This window comes from Delphinapterus leucas, chromosome 8 (assembly GCF_059928025.1).
Source record: "Delphinapterus leucas isolate spDelLeu-1000000601 "Yukka" chromosome 8, BTC_Dleu_Yukka2, whole genome shotgun sequence".
In the NCBI taxonomy this organism is placed as follows: domain Eukaryota; kingdom Metazoa; phylum Chordata; class Mammalia; order Artiodactyla; family Monodontidae; genus Delphinapterus; species Delphinapterus leucas.
Window position 1 is genome coordinate 18632831 of NC_143136.1, and position 23860 is coordinate 18656690.

Consider the following 23860-nt stretch of genomic DNA (forward strand, 5'->3'; position numbering starts at 1 on the left):
GGAGGGGAGGGGAGGGGCAGAGCAGCCAGCTGTATTTAGCCACCCCGCTCACTCCCAAGCAGCGGGATCTGCCTTTTCTCTCCTTACAGCTCCTGAACCCTGACAAACAAAGCCCCCTCAGTGGCACCTCCACTCAAAGGACGGGGGCCTCAGTCCCCGGGGGAAGATGGGGGTGGCACTTCACTGCAGCGGTCAACATGCTCGCACTGACCCATTTGTTTGGATGTGTCCACCAGAGGAGGTACTGACGACAAATGGCCCCTGTGGTGCCCCTTTCCCTGACCAAATTGCCAAGATCCCTGATGCTGCAATCCACACCATCAAGCCTCAAATACTCTGGCGCAGGGCCATACCCTGTCTACTCTGGTGCTAAGAATCAGCTGTTCGGCCTCCTTCCCAGAGATGCTGGCCCCTCAACTTGAGGGGCCCGGAATCCCACCTCTGCCTCCCCGTTCCTGCCATGGCAGCTTTGGCCCAGCAAACCTCCCCCCACCCCCGCCCCGGTTCCTGGGTCTGCACCCAACCCCCCTCCTACAGGCTCTACCAGGGACCTGTTGGCAACGCTCCCCCACCCCGTCAGCCCCACCAGAGCCAACAGTCAGGAGGATGAGGGCTGCTCCCCTCAGTGACCCCTCACAACTAGCACCCATCTGGACTTGGTGGCGATGGGGCTTGGAGAAGAGCAGCAGAGCAGGGGAGCCGCTGAGGAGAGGTCACATGGCCTTCTCCCGCCTCCTATCACCCATGCCCCAGCGCCACATTCCCAAGCTGTGACCCGTGTTTCCCAACACTCCCAGTGAAGAAGGGCGGGGGCGGGGGCGGCGGGGGCACCATTCAGGTTGTCTGTCCTGACATGGGGGTGGAAAGGGAAGTCAGGATGGCCCTTGATGGGCCTCTGCTCCGGGCTGGGCCACTAGCTGATGCTGAGATCACCGGCACGGTCCCTGGAGGAAGGCACTCCCTCCCCCTCTGGGGTCACTTCCAGGTTGCACGGCACTGAAGCAGCTCAAGGGCCCAGGGAGGGGCTGCGCAGATTAGAGCTGGATGGGCAGGGTTTGCAAGCAGCCAGAGACCCCTGGTGGTGTCGGGGGGAATAGCACCCTAGGGGCATCAGGGGACCAAGTGATTCAAGAATCCTCAAGCCCCTTAGAGAGGGGAACAGTCAGAGCAGCCCAGGCAGGACGTTCAGGCTCCAAAGGAGTCATAACTAGGCCTCTTCAAAACAAGGCAGTGGCCCCTCACCCCTCTGTACCCCCAGAACTGCAAGAACAAGGAGGCTGATCAAGGATTTGTCTCCAGCTCGCAGAGCCTCTGGGGCTCCAAACCAGGCCTTGGTGCCACCCGACTTTTCACTGGCCCCACTGCCAAAACCATCTCTGTCCCTATATCCCAGCCCTGCTCCACCCACAAGCCTGGCTCTCACTGTGGGAAACACAGTTACACCAGCCAAGGAGACGGCAGCAGGTGCCCCCCAAATCTAAGATGCACATATGCCTGCCATGTGCTGCCCCTACACACTCTGTGACCTGCTCTCGCCTTTCAACACTGCTTCCAGGTCAGATTCATTTAATGAAAATAATGGCATTGGGGAGCCCACAAGTTGGGAAGCCCACAAGTTGGGAAGACCAGTGCATCTCAACATCCCCTAAGGTGTCCCCAGGATGGATATAGTCACAGCCACCTGCATGAAAGGCGTCACACAGGACCCTCTACATCAGGGTTTCTCAGAGTCGTCCCTGAACCACCCACATCAGGACAACCTGGGAGCCTGTTTAAACTATAAATTTCTGGGCCTTACTCTGACCTGAAGAAGCATAGGAAATTTGTTAAAGGGCACCCCCCAGGGTGATTCTTATGCACACAAAAGTTTAGGGACCCCTGGGACCCTCATGGGAGGAGGACAACCCAAAAAGGTAGTATCACTAAATCTCACCTCACTCAGCTAACAAACTTCAAGGCCAGGCTCCGAACCTTGGAGGCCTGGCTCCACAGCCCACATGCTTCGCCCTGACCACCTGGCCGCCCACCTGGCGCAAGGTCCCTGCCTCACGGCAGTGCTACACAAAGTTCACCTGGCACCAGAATCGCGTGGAGTGCTCCTTAAATCACAGCTCGCTGGGCCCCAGCCCCAGAGTTTCTGATCCAGTAGGTCCGGCTGGGGCTGCTATCACGTATCTCGAACGCATTCCCAAGGTGCTGACGACGGTCCCGGTCTGGGGACCACACTTCGAGGACCACTACTCTGTGGCCTCCTCTGCCATCCCAACCTCGACTCTCAGGCGGATCCTCGTTACCCTTTGCAGATGCACGTCCCGCCCAGCCTCTGCATGGGACCCAGGCTTTTCCAGGGCCTTGTGAAAGTCTCTACCCCCATTGCCACCTCACACACAGTCCCTGCGGTCCACTCAGCCCGACTGTCCAGGAGGGCCTCAGGTATGGCTGGAAGGGCTGCAGGGGTGAAGACACAGTGATGTCCTTCTGGAACCTTCCGGCTGGTTGGGATGACAAACCAGATACACACACGACTATAAAAGCAAGCACGAATAAGGTGGCAAGAGAGGGGCAGATAAGGGCCAGACAAGTGCAGAGAGCAGGACATTGCTCTTGGCTCAGGGAAGAAGGGAAAACTGATGGAAGGGTGGTATTAGAATTAAGAGTTTGGTTTAAGCAGGTTTCCTAGCAGAGGGAACCACTTGAGCAAATGCTCAAAGGCAGAAAGCGTGTGCAGAGAACTGCAGCTCAACCTTCTGGCTCAGAACCGGGTAAACAAGAAAGAAGTGGACATGGAGTGCTGGAGCAGGTGCCTCCAGCCACCCTTGGGTCATCCTCAGGTCCAGGTGGTCAAGGCCAGGAGTGTGGCCTTCACTCTGAAGGCAAAGGGGAGCTCCGTGAGGTTTCTGAGGAAGGAGTAACGTGCTGGAGGTTCACAGCACGTACATAAATGGTCTGGCGGTTCACAGCCGGCTCTCCACACGCACCGTCTCAGGATTTCTATATATGTCTGCTGTGCAATCCCACCACGGAACTGAGGGAAAAGAATGCACAGGGCTGGCCTGCAGCTGGGAATTTCCGCAGGTGCTGCCGTGAGTATCTCCCCTGGGAAAAGGAGAAGGGCTGTGCTGAGAATGTTTCCGTTTTGGCTTAAAATGGACAACGAAGTGGAGAGCATTTCACCTGGGCAGCCTGACCTAGCCATGGAAGTGGTTAACTCCCTACGTGTGTCACTTGGGGTTGCTGCACGTTTAGATAAACTGGCACCCATGATAGATTAGGTCCCCATTCTTCTTTTTCTTCTTTTTTTTTGGCCTTACCACACAGCTTGCAGGATCTTAGTTATCCGACCAGGGATGGAACCCAGGCCCTCGGCAGTGAAAGTGCTGAGTTCTAACCACTGGACTGCCAGGGAATTCCCCACCCTCATTCTTCTGACAGCTGTGCGTGAGGACCCCCATTCTGAGGTAACAGCCTTGGGGGAGGGCACCGATTGGGGCCGACCTGCTTCTGGTAGACAGGAGTGGGGAGGGAGGGCTGAGTCGGGTCAAGGGACCACACTGGTTTCTTAGATGCTGTCCAAACCCCCAGCGAGGATGGACAAAAGGGCCGTGTGGCATTTCAAGATCCTCTCCATGGGCAGCCACTGCCTTCCCAAGGGAAAACCTGTAATCCTGCAGCAGCCGGCCAAGACCAGGGCCAGGAAAAGAGGGGGGCAGATGTTGGTGCCGTGATTTCTTCTTCCTTTCCTTTTATACTCATGACCTCTAATAAACCACCTCTTTTCTGTTATGGTGGTGTTGGTCCTATAGGTGGGACCAGAATGAGCTTTGTTAAGCCTCATCCTCTGGCCAAAATGTCCTTAGCTAAATCATTAGCCCCACAGAGCCTCACAAATCTTATCAAGGAAGTAGCCCAGGAGTTACAATGACCCTTGCTTTGTAGATGAGAACCCGGTGGCCAGCTGAGGGGAAGTATAGAAGTCAAGGTCTCAGCTGGAAAATTCTAGAACCTTGGGCTCAAATATATGAGACCTGTGCCTGAGGGGAGGACTGAAGGCAGCAGGATGGAGGCCCGGGTGCACGAATCCCCTATACTCCCCCTACTCCTGACCAGAGCCTGCGGTGGGGGGTGAGCCAAGCATGGGCACACCAGGCACTCAGGGAAACAAAGCAGGACCAGAGCCACGGGGAAGGTGGGGACTCAGAGAGGAAGGAGAGGAACCCTCCCCCCAGGCTGACCCACCCACAGAGGGCATCGATAGTCTCTGCCTCTCCACCCCCTGCCCCAGGAGCTCAGGCTCACAATTCTACCTTAACCCTGAGCCCTTTCAGAGTAGTGGGAAAAGGGATGGTACAGCACAGTAGTTAGGAGTACAGGTTTGGGAGACCCAGGGACAGGGCTTCATTTTATGACCCGGCCTCCCAGTGGCCTCCGCTCCTAGAGCTGAGCACCCCAACAGGTAGCCACTAGCTTCCTTAGACTATTTCAGTCACTTTAACTAAAATAAAATGGAAAAGTCAGCTCTTCGGTCACACTAGCCACACTTCATGTACTCAATGGCCGGCCACATGTAGCCAGTGGCTACCCGTTTAGTGCACGTAAGAACATTTCTATCATCGGTTCTATGATCAGTGATGCTCTGGAGTAATTTGCTAAAGCTTTCCAAGTCTCAGCTTCCTCATCTGTAACATGGGCGTGATAATAGAGGCTACCTCCCAGTGGGGGATTAAATGTGATAACCCAACCAACACAGGGCCTGATACGCACGAAGCACGCAGTAAATGCTAAGGGGTCATGTCCTCTTATTCTGCCATCCATACTAAGTTTATCTGCTTCCATCACCCTAAATCACCTGTTGCTTCTAACATTCTCAGGCAGATTATAGATGCTCAGTAAAGGCTGCTGGCCTTGTGCTAACTCTGTCACTTTATGCTTTCATCTTCCCATCTGTAAAATGGTAATATTACTACCTGAGATGTCCCTCTCCAAGGGGTATATATGGTGCGGTGCAGCTCAAGTAAGAGAAGAAATGTGAAAGGGTTTGGAAAAAAGTATCTGGCACTCTCCAAACACAAGAAACTACTTAAGAGAGATGTAGCACTCAGCACCCGATTGGTGCTCACTAAAGGCTTGTGTGATGGATGCGGGCAGCATTGAGAATGCTTAGCTTTGGTTAAGCACACCTCCCACACTCCCCTAGCCCCCGCCCCAATCCACACACCCACTTTGGGAGCATGACCATGGTCTCCGCAGAGTTTACCAGTGGGGTAGAGCAGGCTGGGAGGGAGCCAGGGCTGGGGTGGGGCTCTTAGAGGCAGTGAAGACAGGCTCTGCCCCCCAAATCGCAGCACCCAGGGAACTACCTCTTCAGGTCTCCCTGTTCCTGAAGTTCCCAACCAGGAACTGAGATCTGTGGGATCTCAAAAGCTTGTCCTGTTGAGGGGGGAACCCCAAGAGGTCACCGGGAAGCCAGCCCTGGTTAGCAGGGGGGGCTGTGAGGAGCAAGAAAGGGAGGTGGTTCCGTGAGGCCTCTTCCCACAAGACACTATACACTCCCTCCCCCAACCCGCTCCACTCCCAGCCAAGGCGCACACACCCTTCCCTTGCTCCGCTCCCTCACTCCCGACAGACTCCAGGCCTGGGACCCCCTCCCTTGCCTAATGTCTGTGCCACCCACCGGTTCCGCCCATTTCTGCTGCTCTCTGGGTCCACTGGCCTCCGTCCAGCTGCTTTGGACCAAACAGTGCCTTGTAGGGTAAGAAAATCTGCTTTTTCCACGACAGCCAAATCTAGACTCACATGCCTGCCCCTCAAGCCCTGGGGCCCTCCAGCCAGCCTGACTTACAGAAGCTGTTCCCTGGCTGCAATGCCTGGTACAGCTGACTACCGTGATGAAGCTTTCTGGCTCCCCAGGGTGGAGGAGGCACAGAGATGCTGTGATGGGCTGAAGACCCAGGGACTGGGAAATATGGAGGGACTGCAGGCCTGGCAAGGGCAGGGGAGGAGTCCCCAAGGCACAGACAGTCTGAAGAAAGGGCAGAAGAGGAAGAAGCAGTTTCCCAGCAGCCTCGTGGAAACCCATGCTCCTGTGCATACCACCCCTTAATGACGCTAACAACTAACATTTGTCTACAGTTTTACAGTTCATAAAGCTCGTTCACACATTTGCTTTCATTCTTAAGGACGGTATAATTATCTCTGGTTTACAAATGAGGAAACTGAAGTGCAGGGAGCTTCTGCGTGGCGAATGCATAACTCCCAGTCAAGTGCGGACAGCTGCCTTGCCCAAGCCTCCTTCCCAACCTTAAAAGGCTCCCGAATAGCCCCAAGCCAGTATTGGGGCAACCCGCTCACAACCCCGTGCCAAATCTCAGCCCAAGCCAGGTATTGACTGGAGTCCTGGAGCCAGGTCCGAGCCACCTAAGGGAAGCTGGGAGCTGAGTCAGAAGGCAGATCCCAGAGGTGATGGAAGGACGGAAGCATGCAATGGAGGGATGGGTATGATTCAGCGTGGCGGGAGGGGTGAGGAGAAGGAGAAAGCCTAACACACGGGCTCCTGGGAGGTGTACATAAGCTAAGGAAGAGGGAGACCTGCAGTGCTGCAGAGCCAGACATGTGCGGCCCAAAGGATCTAACGCAGGACTGGGACTCAGGTCAGATGCCACCAAGAACTCCCCAATCGTGAAGGTGCGGAGGCCCCAGGACCACAGCAGATTGGGCTCTGTAATCTTGTCTCCTGCAGCACTGAGTGAAAGCGGATAGAACAGTGTGTGCTGTTCCCTCTCCAGGCATGCCCGGCCCCACCCGCTGCCCATCTAATTCCCAGGCCCCTTCAGGGCTCTGATGTCTCTCAGTCCAGCATCCCACAACACTGACCGACCACTTGGCTGTTCTAGGCACTGGGTTCATCTGCCCTGCACTGTCCGCCAACCCAGGTCCTCTGATCTAAGTTCCTTACCCAGTGATAATATCCGTAAGGGTTGAGTCTGCGACTTTTCCTCCTGGAACACCCCCTACCCAGCCTCACCTATCCCCCCCCCACTCCCCGCCCAGGGCTAGCACCTTGTCAGGCCCAGCAACCTGAATGACTTGAACTGGCCATGCACACTGACACCACTCCTCAACCTGAAATAAAGTGGGCTTAAATCCAAAGGAAGTAGTCCGACACCCAGAAAGGACTTTCATAAAAATAGAAAACGAGGTAGCCTCAGCCACTGCCACCTCCCGAAAGGCGCTCTCAGCTGCACCTTCTTTAGGGCTCTGGGTTCAACAGAAGGAGCAAGGGAGTGGGGGAGGGCTGTGGCACTTAAAAGCATCTCTTTTTACTGCGGGGATGGGGGTGGGGAGGGTGACCGTTCTAGACAGGAAATGGCCTCAGAAGACTCCTGATGGCTTTTAAGCCTTTTGAGCTGGGAGACTTTTTCTCTGAGACTCAAGAATAATTTGCTTTCTCCACAGGACCCTGATCAGGAAAATGCCATGGGAGGATGGCATTTAGATGATGCTAAAGACAAATTTCAGTGACTTCATGAGTTGGCCCATCTGGTGTGTGCCTTGGGAATTTGGCCCCTGCCCTGAGGCCAGGGCCATTTAAAATGCTTCCACCAGAGCAGCCAACACACGAGAAGAGACTGCACACTGGTTGAGAGCCCAAGCTCCAGGCTAGGAATGGGAAGGGTCGCTGCTCACCCCACCCGGCCCCAGGGCCCGCGGGCTCCCTACCAGGTCTCACGGCCAGCACAGCAGCACAGCTGGCCTGGCCCAGCTCGTTGGTGGCAGTAGCTGTATAGCTCCCTGAGTCGGCCGCCCGGGCCTCGCGCAGCAACAGGGTGTGCCGCTCGCCTTCGGCCCGAACGAGAAGGCGGCCATCACTGCGCAGCGAGGACCCATCCTTCTGCCAGGACACTGTGCGGAAGCAGCGGGATAACTAGGTTGCCGTTGCCCAAAGGGGCCCACTAGGGCTCGCCCCACCCCACACAGAGCCCACGGCACTCCTCTCCCACCCTAGGGAAACCCGAGGAATGCCCCTCAGTCACAGAAGCCCAGGCCTGCCCTCCCCTCTCGCAAGGGATTCTGGAGAAGCTCCCCTAACACACACACAGAGGAGTCCAGCCAGCCCCATGGAGCAGACGATCTCCCCTCTTCACCCACCCTACCCTGCCCTCTGAGGACTGGGGTGGGGGGTAGGGAGGGGGGGATCTCCCCTCCCTCTCTCAATCTTAGCCTGGCCCCAGGCCTAGAGCTCACCTTGGGGTGGGGGGTTGGCGGTGACAATACATTTGAGTAGCACATCCGCCCCCGGGGCCACCACCGCATTCTGCAGGGGGATCTCAAAGGCTGGAGCCTCCAGGGGCTCCTCTCCAGCAGACACATAGGAGTCATCCGAAGACTCTGCCGGAGACATGGGTGACAGGGTAAGGGGACACGGTCCCTGTGGGGATAACTCAGGGGGAGAGAGGGCAAACCCAGAGAGAGGGGCTTCTAGAAGGCAAGGGTTAGGGAGCAAAGGGTCTCTCTCCTGAATGTCCTGAGACAGGAAAGAAAGGAAGACAGAAGGGGGTTCTTAAACGGGACAGGGCGGCCTGGACTCTACAATGGTTTGGCTGCTCAATTTCAGCCACAGTTAGAGTGCTGGTTTCTGGAGGAAGACAGGGACTGTGCTGTGTATGTCTTTACACAAATCAGTCATCAGGGATGGTAGATAACGCCCTGTGTAAGGTGCTCTCAGGGGCACAAGACTTCACAAGCTTCCAAACAGACAGAAGACAAGCCAACAGCAAACCAAGACTTGAGCAATGATAGTGTCACAGGGCAACACGTGATGAACTATCAAACTAGTGATGCCACTGGATTCAAAAGAGGGAGTGGCCGGTGCTTCCGGTAGCCATCTGAGAGGACTCACGAAGATCAGCTTAGATTGTGTTCATTCATCAAACAGTAACACTGCACTTACTGCTTACTCTGTACAGGTACCAGGGACACAACAGGAAATAAGACACAGTCCCTGCTTACGGGAAGCTTGTACACACAAAGAGATCATAAAACTCCACTGTTGTGGATTTCTTTGGGTATTTTCTAATTCTGACATTCTATAAGCTAGATTAAAGCACAGCGTATGTAGCCAAAAGAACAGAGAGGATCCCAATTACGCTGTTTTCTGGCCACATAACCTTGGGCAAATTAGATAAGCTCTGTGCCTCAGTTTTATCTATAAGATAGAGCTGATAAATAACACCCAACATCTTGCAGAGCTAACATACAGATTAAAATAGAGTAACATCCCTAAGTGCCCAGCTAATACAATGCCTGGGACATGTCTGTGGATATGTGACAATGTGGCTAGCAGGATCATGAACAGATTCCTAATCATCTCTAAGGATTCTGAGACAGTAATACTAAAATGAAAAATAACGTGATAAAAAAAACCACCAGGGGTGGTACAGGCACCGGAAGAGACACTGACAGGGCGTCCTAGGAGCAGGGGGTGGAGGTATCTGGCCTGAGAAAGCAGCTGAGGTGGGAGCGAGTGAAGGACGGCTTCCTCTGTCTCGCTCCAGGAATGGCCCCAAGTTGATGTTCAGTTAGGCAGAGTTAGGGGCAGCAGGGGCATTCTGGCTATTGGCCACCACCCACGGGAAGACTGAGGGACAACACACAGTCAGCTCAGCCATGCAGGGACTCAAAGATGGGAGAGAGGAGGCGGCTAGAAGGCAGGCTGGGTCAGATCTCAACATCTATGATAGGTCAGGACATGGTGCCGGGATGAGACGGTAAATATTGAGAACTGGCTGGCCCAAAGCTCACCTGTAATAGGGACGTGACCAATTATTTATTGAGACAGGCTTCTGTCTCTTCCCCCACAGAGGGGTGGGGGGTGGAGGGGCTCCTTAGGTTCCCACAGTACCTCCCCCGACCATTAGGTCCACCGTTAGGGCCAGCAGGCCACTGGACTCAGGGGGCCTATAGCAAACATTGGGCACCAGGTCTCTACTCACACCTCGGTTCCGCCCAGCCTCCAACAAAACACTCTCACGCTGTCACCAGCGGGCAGGTTATACACAAGGGGCCTTCACAATCCTTCACTCAAACTCGAACCTGGGTCCATGCCTACCCTGGGAAACCGCACCCTTGCAGCTGCCTAGCAGCCTCGCTCTTCCCAGACACGCTCCCACCCAGGTCTCAGCACCTCTTCTACCCTCCCCGAGGCCTTACCGAGCTCAGGCGAGGTGGGCCGGGCCCGGCGACCTCTGCCCTGGCTGCGGGCCCCTCGGCGGTCCCAGGCCCCCCAAGGGCCGTCCTCCTCCGGCCCTCTGCGCAGCCTCTTCTCGGCCTCAGGCCCCGCCCTGTTCTTCTCCAAGGTCTGGGGCACAGCAGCGCCCTCCTGGCCCGGCGTGGCCCAGGGCAGGAAGCGCACGGCCTGTGGCGGGGGCTCCCGCTTCCGACCCGGGGGCGCTTTCGTCCTGGTCTCGGGGAGATCGGCGGCCGGGGACGGCACGGGGCTCCGGCACTCCTGGATGGCTCTGCCCCGGGTCAGCGGAAACTGGTCCCGACGCCTAACCTCCTGCTGCGGGCCTTCCCCTGGCTCCGTCCTGCCCGCTGGCCCGCGGCTCCGGGGCCTCCCTGGCTCATCCCCGGGCTTCCCCGCGACACTGGGAGGGGGCGGCTGGGCGGCGGCGGGGCTCAAGGCCCGCGGGGTCTTGTGGATGGAGGGCTGGGAGAAGAGTGGCGGCTCGCCGGGCTCTCGAGGGGACGGAGCGCGCTGCAACGTGGCGCGCAGGGACTTGTGCGAGCGCACCAGCTCCTCCCGCGAGGCAGAGCGGCGGATGCGGCCCAGCTCCTGGGCGAGGCGCAGCTCGAGGTCAGAGGCCCGGCTGCGCTGCCGCGTGCGCTCGTCCAGGGAGGCTGCCTTCTGCCGGAACAGGCGTCGCTGCTCGGCCACGCTGCCCGCTGGCGCTCGCAGCTCCTCCTGCGAGGCCCCGGGCGTGCCCCACGGCCCGCCGCCCTCGGACTTGGGCTGCTCTAGCGAGCGGGCCTTGCGCAGGGGCACCCAGGGCCGCAGGGGCGCCGGCGGTGAGTCGCTGCGCTCCAGGCTGCGCCGGCGCTCCTCGAAGAACTGCAGCTTGTCCAGGATGCGGGAGCCGGCGCGCACCAGCCTCGGCGAGCGGCCCAGCGCCGACTGGCGGCCCGAGGCCTCGCTCAGGGGCGTCTGGGGCCGGGACTCCGCTGTGCCCGCTAGCGAGGGCCCCGAAGACTTGGACTTTTTCCCTTGCTTCTCTTCGGCGGTGGCGTCCTCGGGCGGCACCGGCTCCCGGGTGCGCCGGTGGGGCGGTTGCGGGGGGGCTGGGGGCTGGGCTCCGGGTCCCGGTGGGGGCCGCTTACCCACCCGAGGGGACGGTGGGCGCAGCAGCGCGGATTTGGAGGGAGGCGGGAGGGCCGGGCGACTGGGGGCTTCGCTGGCCGGCTGAGGCTGAAGGTCAGGCTCCTCCCTGTGCAATCCGCTCTGAGGGAGACTGCTGCAGGACCAAGACGAAGAGGGGCAGAAGATTCAGGGGGCCTCCCCTCCTAGACCTTCAGGTCGTGACAGGAATCGGGTGGTGGGCATGCTGGGAAGGCTTGGGGGTGACATGGGCCAGCCCCCCCCCCCAGGAGGAAGGCACAGCCAGAGCAGGTGCTGGGGAGAGGCTGGCAGCTCTGGCGCCGGAAGATTGGGCTGGTGGCTGGGTCCAGGTACAGACTCAGTCCCAGGGGCTCTGGCCAGCCCCCTCCCCCCAGCCCCAGAAGCTGGGAAACAGCAGAAACAGAACTGAGTGGTGGGAGAGAAAAGAATGAGGCTTAGGACCCGAAGGATGAAGTGGGTGAGGGAAGGCAGGAGGGCTGGATGGGGAGGGGCCCTCTCAGGAATGCAGCCTCCCACTCATTCCTGCCCCCAGCTGGCCCCCACAGCCCTGCCCATCCTCAGCAGGACATACCCCCTTCACCGTGCCCCTGGAAGAACAGGCATAAGCTTTCCAGGAGCAATGCCCTTATCCCTGAGATTGCCTAGCACCTCCTCAGACCTGAGCCCCTCAGCAGTGCTAACAGCAGGTGGCAGGCAGTTGGGGTCCCTGGAGTGAGAAACCCAGGTTCCTGTTCCCTTTGATAAATCTGCCCCCAGTACAGGGCTTTGACTTTGTCCTGTCCCTGGGAAAGTTACCTTGAGCCCTTGGAAACCCCCCTAAGAAACACAGAAACTCGCCAGAGGGGTGTGCTCCGAAATAAGTCAGCTCCCGAATAACTATTGCGTGGCCCTGAACAGTGGGTGTGGGAGAAGAGGAGGAGGGAAGGAGCTGGTCAGCCCAGAGTGCCCCTCTCACCTGCAGAGCTTTGATGCCCAAGAGCTGGGCTTCAGTTTCCCCCATCTGGACTCTTAGGGGCACATCAAGCATAGAAATTAGCAAGAAAAGGAATCTGAGATATTAGCGTCATACCTAACACATAAGAGACAGCTTAAGGAAAACTTATGGGGACTTCCCTGGTGGCGCAGTGGTTAAGAATCCACCTGCCAATGCAGGGGGCACGGGTTCGAGCCCTGGTCCGGGAAGATCCCACATGCCGCGGAGCAACTAAGCCTGTGTGCCACAACTACTGAGCCTGTGCTCTAGAGCCTGCGAGTCACAACTACTGAAGCCCGCGCACCTAGAGCCCGTGCTCCGCAACAAGAGAAGCCACCGCAGTGAGAAGCCCGCGCACCGCAAGGAAGACTAGCCCCCACTCGCCGCCAACTAGAGAAAGCCCGCGTGCAGCAACGAAGACCCCAACGCAGCCAAAAATAAATAAATAAATTTATAAAACAAACAAAAAAACTTATGAAGTGGCTCACTGAGTACTTATCATGTGTCAGGCATGTACTGAATGCTTAAAATGCATTGAGTCATTTAATCCTCACAACAGTCCTTTGCGATAGGACTGTTATTATCTCCATTTACAGATGAAGAAACAGGCTTAAAGAGGTGAAGTGCCTTACTAAGGTGACACAGCTAGTAAATGGTTGGTGCTAGGTTGAAACCCAGGTAGTCTGGCTTCTGAGCCCTTGTTCCCTGAAAAATGGGATTTTGGGGGCACAGAAGGGAGGAGAAATAGTACGGTACTGGCCAAGAGCAGAAGTTCTAGGGATGCCCGAGTGTTTTAAACTACCCGGGTCAGCCACCTACACTGCAGACCTCACCTCTGATGGGGGGCGGGGAGGCAATCCAGAGTGCCCTAGGGAGCAGAACCTCAGCCAGCCACCTACAGGGAGGCAGAGTCTACTCTAGGGGAGGGACAACAAAGTCCCTGAGGAATGGCCTCTGGGAACTGGGTGAGGCATGGAGAGAAATTGGGGACAGCAGAGGAGGCCTGTTGCCGGCAGTTTCGAGCTCTAGGCCAGCCTCTGTACCACAGATATCACTAAGGAAATGGGTTCCTCCGAAGTTGCCATAGCAACTCCAGGCTCAGGCTGGGGCCTGGCAAAGAAAGGCAGGGAAGGAAAAGGCAAGTCCAGGGCACGGGAGTGCCTGGCTAACGCCAACCAGATAAAGCAAGGGCGCCTCCCCTGCGCCTGCCCGAGACCTCTCCCCTGCCTACCACTAGCAAGCTCAGCCACTCTCACAAACGCCTCCCCCCACCAGGCCCCTTCTTTCTCCTCCATGATGGTACCTCCCCCACACACCCATACCCATCACAAACCAGGCCCCCCGTCAGCTCCCAAATGCCCCCTAATACCTCTCTCATCAGCCACTCCCCTCTTCTACCATAGCACTCCCTCCTATCTGCCAGCCTCAAATCTCCAAAAATGGCTCCAATGCCTCCAACGCCTCTGCTCCTCACCGCCGCCTACCAGGACAACCTTCAACCCCACCCTTGGGCGTCTCCCGCAAGATCCTCACATGCCGCCACCTCCATCACTCCAGCCCTCTGCCTCCACCCTAGGCCCCCGCCATCGCCATTCCTCCCTGCCCCAGCCCCCTGCCTTCCACGCACCTCACATCCCCCTGCTTTCCCAGGCCCCTGGCCCCAACTACCCCCTGACCGCCTCGCTCGCTTCTGTCTCCTGGTTGTGTTCTTTTGCTCCCTCCTGCTCTCCCGGGAGCTGCCGTGCGGAAAGGTTCAGTTCCTCCCAGAAAAAGGCCCACATGGGAACAGGGATGTGCAGAGAGATGAAAAGGCAGCAGCTTCTGAGACAGCAGGCACGGAGGGGGCCCCTGGTGGGGGGGATCCTGGGGACAACTGGAGCCTGAATGGGCGAGGCAGGAGAGGGCCCCCGGGAGAGTGGAGATTTTGGAGGAGACGGGGATGGCAGAGAGGGGTCCACGAGACCGTGGAGATGGCACAGTGAGCCAGGACAGGTGGCAGCAGGAGGGTGTGGGTGGCGATGGCACAGGAGGAGGACGGAGCCGTGTGGGAAGACAAGAGTGGGTGGCTGGGGCCAGGAGTGGAAGCAGTAGGGGTGGGGGGGGTGGAGAAGTGCACAGAGGGATGGATGGTGCAGGGGATGGGGGGGTGGAGGCTGACGAGCAGTGAGGGGCAGTGCAGGACGGCATGGTAAGGTGGGACAGTGCGGGCCCAGGTGAGGCCATTACTTACACGTGGATCGAGAGCGCCCGTCCTCTGTACAGGCTGAATGCGCTGCCGTACAGGTCACTGGCCACCGAAAGGCTATCCTCTGACCCCCAGCTTGCGCCCACCAGATTAGCTCGAGACGCCCGTACCAGCGGCTCCACCCCCAGGTGCCGTGGCCCGGCCCCGGTTGCCTGTGCTTGCCTTGGGCTGCCCAGGTGGCGGTGGGTGCCACCCCTGCTGCCCGCTTCCTGTTCCAGGACCGTCTGCCCGCTGCCCCACCAGCTCACTTGCTCCTCTGAGGTGCCTGTCACGGAGGTCGGGGGTGTGTCCAGGGAGGTGCCCACCAGGGTGTCGGAGCCCCCTAGAGAAAGGAGCACAGTGAAGCGAGGCACCTCTTGTGGGAAGGCCGCCTGCCGGCTCTGTGAGCGCCCCAGAGAGCTCACCCGTTGGGGTGCTGAAGGCCCCGTCATCCCGAAGCTCCAGGCGCTGGGTCCCCTGCACGTCGCTGATGTCATCCTCGCCCGTCTCCGAGTCTGGAGCAGAAGGGGTCTGTGTGGGCAGGGCTCCCTCCCTCCGACTCCAACTCTTCCCTCTGTCACCTCCTGCCTCCCCCACAGGAGGCTCTGTATCGCCACCAGCAGGGCTTCTAGCATCTATCTCCTCCCCCACTTTTCTCCCCACATCCCGCTGCCCATCCTGAGAGGCGCAGGGTAACCCCTCCCATGCCAGTCCCCTGGCTCCATCTCTGGGGCCCTGGCTCCTCACCCTTGCCTCCTTGGTGGTGCGCTCAAAGCTACCTACAGTCCCCCCTCCCGGCCACTTAATGGACTGCGGGGCTGCAGCCCCTCTCCCTCCTCCCCTGTCAGTGATAACTTAAGTTCCTGTGCAGCCCCCCAAATAATAAGGTCCTAGGTTCCAAGGCTCTAAATTCTGGGTCCTGGCACCCCAGGAACAAAGGGGAGTCACCTCAGAGTCGTACTGTCAGGGCACTCGACCAACCGCAGGGCGAGCCTGTCCTCCACCCCAAACCAGCTGGAACACATCAGGGTGCAGCTGAGGCAGGGTGAGGAGAGGCCGGGGTCGTGCAGGGAAGTGGGGAAGTGGAGGGCTAGGGCAGGAGCCAGTTTCCTACCGTAACTTTGCTTTCTGCAGGAGCGGAAAACTTCGCTTCCATAGGAGCAGCAGGAGAGAGACATGGACAGACTGTTATCAGAGGGTTTGTGGGGTAGGGCACGGTGGGCAGGCAGGACAGAGGGGCCATGAGGCTACCCAGTGCCCAGAGCTGCCCTGTTGGGATGGAAGTGGGGGGAGGGAGACACCTGGGATGGGCAGAGCATCTCCCATTCACTGACTGCCTGCAGGCTCCACGGGGCCCCGCACCGGGGAGCCCATGTGCTTCGGCAGATTCTTCAACTAACTACCCAAGCGATCTGGCATCCTTGGCACTTTCACTGGTGCTCCCACTGGCCACACACACACACGGACACGCATACACACACCTACTTGTGCTCGGCCCAGCCACAGACCCAGGCCCCCCATTAAGGGCCAGGCCCACCCATTGTGCACCCGCATGTGACCTCTCCTTTCAAACGAACCTCCCCATCTGCTCTGCGTCACGATATGACAGACACCCTCTTCCCGATCTCTCTCTTCTACTGCTGAATGGTCCTCAGAAATGTAGTCAGGCTAGGAGCAAAGTTTCCTGGGCACATTTTTTAACTTCCCCAAATTCTATCAGGTTCTGTGCCTCAGTTTCTCCCCGGGTGCCACGACAAGCAGGAGCCGTGTACTGGTTATAGGAGCATGGCACTGAACTCATCCCCACAGGGCCCACAGATGGAGAACAGTAAGCCCAGGCCCATGATGGGGTGTGCCAGCTAACCCCTCACCCCCATTGCTAGGCCCTCTCTCAGCTGCAAGGGGCCTTCTTGGGTGGGTGGGTGAGTGTGGGCATGTGGGGGGTCCCGCATCTCATGGGCCATCTTCAAGGCCTGGGTGCCTCATGAAGGGACATGAACCAAGAGGAGGAGTGCTCATGGGTTACAGCAGGCAGCTCATGGTCCACGCACCATGGGTGAGTCGGCCAAAGGCCCGGCGGGAGTGGCCGGTTTTCTGAAAGAGAAAAGCCAGAATGAGTTGTTGAGGGGAAGGCTTGCTCCTGACCTCCCTATACCTCTCGTCCAAACCTCTATATCAAACAGAAAGTCATTCCAGGGGCCAATGTGGGTGGGGGAAGTGGAAGAGACCCCGGGCAGCTAGCTTCCCCTGTATGGAATGTCTCCACTCTTCCTTGCCTGTCAGCCCTCCCGGCTGGAGCTCCAGCATGCCTCTGGGGAGGAGCGGGGAGGAAGGAGAGAGGACTAAGGGCCAAAGGCTGGACAGAGGACTGGGGACCTGAGCGACACCCCCCAGAGACAGAGATTGACTGATGTGAAGGAAGAGACTGAGGTGGGTGGGGGGAACATGCTTGGATGACTGAGAGATAGAGGGACCAGGACACAGATTCCTGCTGGGGCAAGGACAGACATCTGGGATAGGTGTCAAGAGGGCAAGGGAGGGTGATGAAGGGGCAGAGGGCAAGATCCCCCAAAGGGCCAGAGCCTCACGAAAGCAGAAAGGAGGCCCGGGTCCGCGGAGGACGGGGCAGGGCTTGGGGAATGCATTGAGCTCAGCGCAGATCCCTGCGCGGTGCTTTCAGGAGCACCGGAAGATGGAAGGCTCCGGAGTTGGGGGCTGGGGAGAGCCAGGCGGCGGCCAGGGGTTGGACAGAGACGAGAGGTGGCACAGAAGCCCGTGGGCGCTCCACGCCGAGGGCTGCTGCGGGGGCCTACCCGGTGGTCGCGGGGGTCGCGGGCGCTGAAGGGGTCTGCGCTTGGGCGATGGGAGGGGCCTGACGCAGGCTGGGGAGCCCCCCGGAGCGCGCCCGGCCCGCGGCCTCGGGGACCGGGGTTGGGCAGGCGCGGCTCCGGCGCCCCCTCCCCGGGCCCGGCCGCGGCGACCCGCCCTCCCTCCGGGGCGCCCAGCCCTTCCTGCCCCCTCCCTGCGCCGCCCGCCCCCAGAGCCCTCACCTGGAAACGCTTCTTCACCCACAGCTTCTTCATGGCGGGGGAGGGGGCCGGGCCGGCGGCCGGGCGAGGAGGGGACGGGCGGGGGCGGGGCGGAGTCGGAGGCGGGGCCGGGGGCGAGGCGGGGAGCAGGCGGGGAGCGGGCGGGGGCCGGCGCCGGTGGAGGAAGGAGCCTCGGGGCCGCGGGAGCCCAGGCGGGGGGAAGGCGGCAGCGGCGGCGGCGGCCGGAGCCGGCCCTTCCCCCGCCAGCCCGCACCCCCCCCACCGGACGCCCCTTCCCTCGCCTGCTACCCTGCGTCCCCTGGGGCGACGATCACCTGCCTCGCGGCCCCCCCGCCCCGCATCGGAACTTGGGGAAACTGAGGCACAGAAAGGGGTGCAGTGGCCCCTAGGAGAGTTCGGGCCACTCTCTCATTGGCCGCCCCACGCGGCGTCCACGCCACCCCCACCCGCCTCCCGCGGGGCTGCTCCGGAAGGTCAGCCGCATCTCCACTGGCTCACTCCACAAACATGCGCACGCGTCCGCCTTTCTAGGCAGTACCCAACACGCCGCAGGGCAGTGGCGCCGGGCGGGGGCGCTCAGATCATACACAGGGCAAGGATCCTCGTAGTGACATGTACCCAGAATGCGAATCCCCCCAGGCTGCTTAGGAAAGCCAGAGAGGGCCCTAGAGTTCCGTGATGATAGGTACTTTGTGCATCTTGGCGCGCTCACGCGCACACACACACACACACACACACACACACACGAGCTAAGGTGCCCAGAGATGCTCCTATTATTCACACATATAACCCACCTTCTCATTCACAGGTGAGCACACTCACCAAATTTTCTTTGTCCTCCTCTCATTTGGTACCATGCATATGTTGCCTACACAAAACTACCCGCCCCAACAATCATTATAACTAAGTTTCTTAAGCATTTATTAAATGCCAGGCACTTTATAAACGTTACCTTATTGACAACAAGACGGTGAGCTTGAAACCCTTATGAACATGTAACTGACTCCATTTAACTGATAAGTGACTAAGGCTCAGAGAAGTCCTATCACTTAGCCAAAGCCACACAGGTTCTGTGCCTCCATGGGTCCCCAGATCCAAATTCCCACCCCAGCCTGCACAAGTAATGCCAATCTGGTTTCTGAGATGTGACTACTAAGTCATCATCATTAATGCTGACAGCATGCTTAGTATGTACTGAGCAATGTCCTAGGCACTTGATATAAATAAACTCATTTAATCTGTGCACGGAGGCGCAGAGAAGTTACTTGCCCAAGGTCGCAGAGCCGGTAATTGGGAGACCAGGATTCTAACCCAGGCACTGTGACTGAGTTACTGACCACTGTCCCATAAAGCCTCATGTGCTGGTTGGTCAGTGGGACGCCTAACTTTTTTCTTTAAAGCATGGGTCCAAAGTAAATACACAGCCAACTGATGCGTTCTGTTCAGCCTGCCCAGTATTTTGCACGGCAAACACGCTCAAATTCAGCTGCTGACAACTGCAGCTCGCTCCTTTTCAGTTTCTACTTGGCTCCTGAAGTTATTTGAGTTTGTGGCCCTTTAAAGTTTTAGGTCATGTCTTGTACAATCTCAGTGCCTACAGGGTCCTGTTTCCCAGACCCCCAGAAGCAGAGGTTGCGCCTACAGACACACGCACAGGACGTGCAATGAGAGGGTACATGTGCATGTCCACATCAGTTGCAACCAGAGGACCCTGGACTCACACAGGCGCTTTCCCTGCCCACCCCCAAACACACCCACTCACAGATGGGGGAGCTGAGTGAGGAGAGGGAGTAACTTGAGCCCCTGTTGCCCAGGAGAATCCGAGGGGCTGGCACATTCCATAGCAAAAATAACCAATGGGCAGCAGGCGTGAGTGACGGGACAGCTGGGCCGAGGACAGGCCCATGAGATTCTGGGTTCCTGCTCTGGGCCTGCACTGCTCACCCACATAGGCCAGCCTGGGGCATGCTCTCGGGGCCCCAGCTGGCCCCAGAATGTCCCATTTCCCTCCAAGGCTGGGCAGCTGGGCTCCCCCGCCATTTCCCCAAACCAGACTTCCAACTTCTGCCCCGCCAGCATTTCTGCTTAACCAGAGAAAACCCGTTGTCATGCCGTGCCTCATCTCTCACACAGACCCTCCTCTGAGCCAGACCCCCACTCCCCTCTCTCTCCTGCCTTGCTTCAGTCTTCTCCCTTCCTTCCTCCTGCTTACCCAGCTCTGTATTTCTGACATACTATATCATTTTCACATATTTATTGTTTATTGCATATAAGCTGTGTCCCCTCCCTAGAATGTCATCTCTAGGAGGACAAGAATTTTGGTCTTCCCCCTCCCGCCCCCCCACTTATAAATCTCAAGCACCTAGCACAGTGACTGGCACACGGTGGGCACTCAATACACATGGGAAGGGGCGACAGAGCTGCCGGTGGACAGGATGGGGATGGGGGGATGGGGACTGTAAATCTTCCCGGAGCAGCTCATTCTCCAGCCTTCCTCCTCTGTTCTGACGCAGACCCTTTTCCAGAAACTGGAGAAGTGACAATCTTGCTTTCCACTCGGGATCTTCCAGGGAGGGCCTGCCTTAGCTTCAGGAAAGTTCTCCTGCACGGGCTTTGGCTAACTTCATGCGCTCTCTGTTCTTCCCTTTCTTCCCTCCCAGGACTCCTCACTGCTCCCTCTCTGGCCCCTCCTCCTCTCCCTAATTAGGGCTTGGCATGAATGAAGGGGGCCACTCTAAACACCCGTTCCCAACTCCATACTAGTTTCCTCCTGGCTTTTCATCCGGACATTCCACACTGTAGGTGAAAAAGATGACACTGCACAATCTACCCGCATGCAGTTCCTGGTGTGTTCACCACCTTTCCTTTGCTAATTGGTCTTCTCTCCTTCTCTCTAATCTCTCCTCTCCATGCCTTCGAGTCCCCTGCATGGTTCACTACCATCTGTTGACCTTTGGCCATTCTGATTGGCACCAGGGTCTCCCAGGCCCTGGCTATGAGACTTTCAACTGCCAAACACGGTGAGCATTGTCAGCTTGGGCCCTCCCTTGGCTGTGCTCTCTCCTCCTTACCCCCCATCCTTCAGTGCAGGCCTCCTGCTCCGGTCACACATGCCCCAAGATTTAATGGTGGCGCTTGCTCTGGTCACTTGATTGGCACATGGCCCCTTAGCCCATGCAAGTGGGAGCCTGATGTTTTGAGAGAGAAGCATGCCTGCCTATCTTGGATATTGAGGCAGAAGATGGCTTTGGGGATATTGACAGAAGGATGGTCAGGATGACAGATCCCTGCCTCAGTCTTCCCACACTTCTCTTTCTGAGGACAGGCACTGTGGACCTAGACCCGGAGACCCAGCTTTCAGATCTGGTCCTGCCACCTCACTAGCCATGTGACCTGGGGTAAATTCCCTCTTTGAACCCCAGTTTTCTTCTACATATAATGGTCATAACAGTAACCTGGGGCTTAGAAGTTTAAATACCAAAATGAGATAGGGTGCTTTACACATGTGACATATTCTGCAAGTATCCTGCATCTCTGCCATCTTCACTATTTCTGGTCTTTCCTCATTTCTACACCCCAAATCCCACCCTCCTGTTTCCCATCCTCCAAACTCTCCTGCCTGCAGCCCTCTTGTCTCCTCAAGGCCCCAGCCTCCCCAAGCCATGCCAATATCCCTCTATCCCTGAGCTAACATCTCAGGCTTCAGGAGTGCCAGGAACCTTAGCATCACCCTGTCTTGCCGAGCCAGACAGCAATCCCAGCCAGGATACAGCCTTCTTCCCTCTGTAGCCAGGTCTTGGCTGGACTTCCTCGAGAACCCTGAAGTCCTCCTGCTGTTGATCCCAACCAAGAAAGTTTTCCATGAGTAAGTCTGAGCAATGCTGAGCTGCCTGCCCAACTGACCTTGACCAGGACCTGTCACTAGGCAGGGACTGGTGGAGGGCGGGCAATAGGAAGAAGAGGAAGACAGACTCACCCAGTCAGTCCCCCAACATCACCAAAGCAAAGCCCCTCCCTTGCCAATCATGTTGGAGGGGCATAGTAGTTAAGCATGTGGTTCTTTGCAGTGGGACAGACCCAGGCTTCCATCCCTGCCTTGCCACCTCCTATCAGTACAACCAAGATGCTTCATTTAATCCCTCTGGGCCTCAGTTTCCCTAGGGTTGCTGTGGGACTTAAATGATATATCAGAGGATACAATAGCATATTGCCTACCACACAGCGGCATAGTAGCTATTCGTATTATTACGAATTTTCGATACTACTAAGAATTATTACCAATTAATCATAATTATAAACCTGCTCTTGGGGCAAAGATTTTACCAGCATGAAAAAGTTCTCAAATGTGACTTGCTGCAGCCCAACCCTCTTCTTGTTTTAACATGACTGGCAAAAGGCCCCCCAGTCCAGTCCCGCAGCACCCAGGGTCTTTTCCTCACCCCAGCCTTTCAAACATGCTGTTCTACCAGAGCAGCCTGGAGACCGTCCTCCCGGCCTCTGGCTAGGTATGCCCAGCCAGGGCTCAGCTCTGCCGACCATGCCACCCGGATTACAGAGGGTCTGGGGAGCTCTAGCATGATGTCACTCTCCCCACTTTGGGGGACAAGAACAGGCTAGGAGCCTCTCATCTTCAGAAAGGCCAGGGCTGGGCTACTCTCCATACAATGGACAGCTCCCCTTCCCTTTTCTCTCTCCTCCCTCCAGAACTTAAGTGGTAAAATGCCTCCAGAGCCCAAGCCAAAAGGACTGGGTCCTGAGTTCTGGGATGGACACGACTAGCTGTTTGTCTTTCAGCTAGTTAGCTAGTGATGGCCTCTCCCTCTGCTCTGGACCACAGTGTCCTCACCTGTAAAAGGCAGCCTTTGCACCTGCGGTTCTCTGTGGTCCTTTCTGACTCTAAACAAACATTATGACACCAAGCTCCTTCTCAGCGCTTCCTCTCTCTGCCCAATATCTCTCTCCTCCAACTTGTATTCTCATCAATCTATCTATTGTGCTTTTATTTATGTGCTATTTTCAGTCCCCTTTGCCCCCGAGGGCATCAGAGCAAAGACCCCCAAGGAGTCCAATCCTTCCCCAGCTCAGAGCTCTGCCAGGATGGGCCCCAGCCCCTGACCCCAGAAGGGTGCAAGGAAAGCCTTTACCTGGCCAAGTGCGAAGGCAGCGAAGAGGAGCCAGCCTTGGCCCTCTGTGTCATTGAAGAGGAAGGTGGGCAGGGCGGGGCTAGAGAGACAGTGGAGATGCTGACAGAGGGAGGCTGAACCCCTGCTCCAGCTCCTGACACAGCTGCACCCTGCGGCCTTCTTTTCCCTCCAGCTTCTGAGTTCCTTCAGGATGCTAGAGCCCCCAAGTCCCACTGTAACCCGGGTGGCATGGTATGCCTCCTCCGGGTGGCATGGTATGCCTCCCCCTAAGCCCCCAAGGATGTACCCTATATGACACTACCCAGCTGGAGTGAGAATTCCCTCTTGAAAATATCCAGGACAGACTCAGTGACCCCAAGCTCTTTGCCATCTCCTCCAGCTGCAGCCCACTTCCTCAGAATTCTGTTTCTTTCTTTCTTTTTTTTTTTTTTGCGGTATGCGGGCCTCTCCTGTTGCGGAGCACAGGCTCTGGACACGCAGGCTCAGCGGCCATGGCTTACGGGCCCAGCCGCTCTGCGGCATGTGGGATCTTCCCGGACCGGGGCACGAACCCGTGTCCCCTGCATCAGCAGGCGGACTCTCAACCACTGGGCCACCAGGGAAGCCCAGCATTCTATTTCTTAAGACTCAGTCTGCTGAGGCTCTGTCTTCAGCCTAGAGAAGAACTGGCTTGGGGCTGAGGAAGTCAAAAAGGAAGCCCAAACACTGACCCAAGGAGATTCTGCCCTGGCCTGCACCCACATCTGTCCCAGCAGGACCCTGAGCACCAGGCCCAGTCTTGTACCCCTCCCCTTCTGGCCCGGGATGCGGGCATAATCCACCCCTTCACACACACAGGCTGGGGCCCCAACACTGGCCTAAGCATCCCCCTTCCATGCCCTCTGAACTTCAGACACACATGGCCCATGCACTTTCTGTACCAACTCCACAAACCTCTCAACTGCTGGTACCACCAGACCCCCGCACAGCCCGTACGTGCACACGCACATGCACACGGGCGTGCTTGCATGTGGATTTTCAAGCACTCACCTCCATACATGCCTAGGAGCCCCCAGCCCTAGCTCTACTCCCTGATGC

General features: G+C 57.6%; 1 protein-coding gene and 1 pseudogene across 1 annotated transcript in view; both read right to left on the minus strand.

Annotated features, from left to right (window-relative positions):
- The window catches only part of SPEG (striated muscle enriched protein kinase), a 55763-nt gene that overhangs the window by 30942 nt on the left and 961 nt on the right, over positions 1-23860 (minus strand). Inside the window, exons 2-6 of the mRNA XM_089916332.1 lie at positions 15015-15104; positions 14596-14932; positions 10207-11507; positions 8242-8385; positions 7717-7899 (exon numbers count right to left, since the gene is read on the minus strand). Of these exons, the coding sequence (XP_089772458.1) occupies positions 7717-7899; positions 8242-8385; positions 10207-11507; positions 14596-14932; positions 15015-15104 (2055 nt within the window). The remainder of the gene's footprint in view (positions 1-7716; positions 7900-8241; positions 8386-10206; positions 11508-14595; positions 14933-15014; positions 15105-23860) is intronic.
- LOC149748516 (uncharacterized) lies at positions 16612-18701 on the minus strand (annotated as a pseudogene).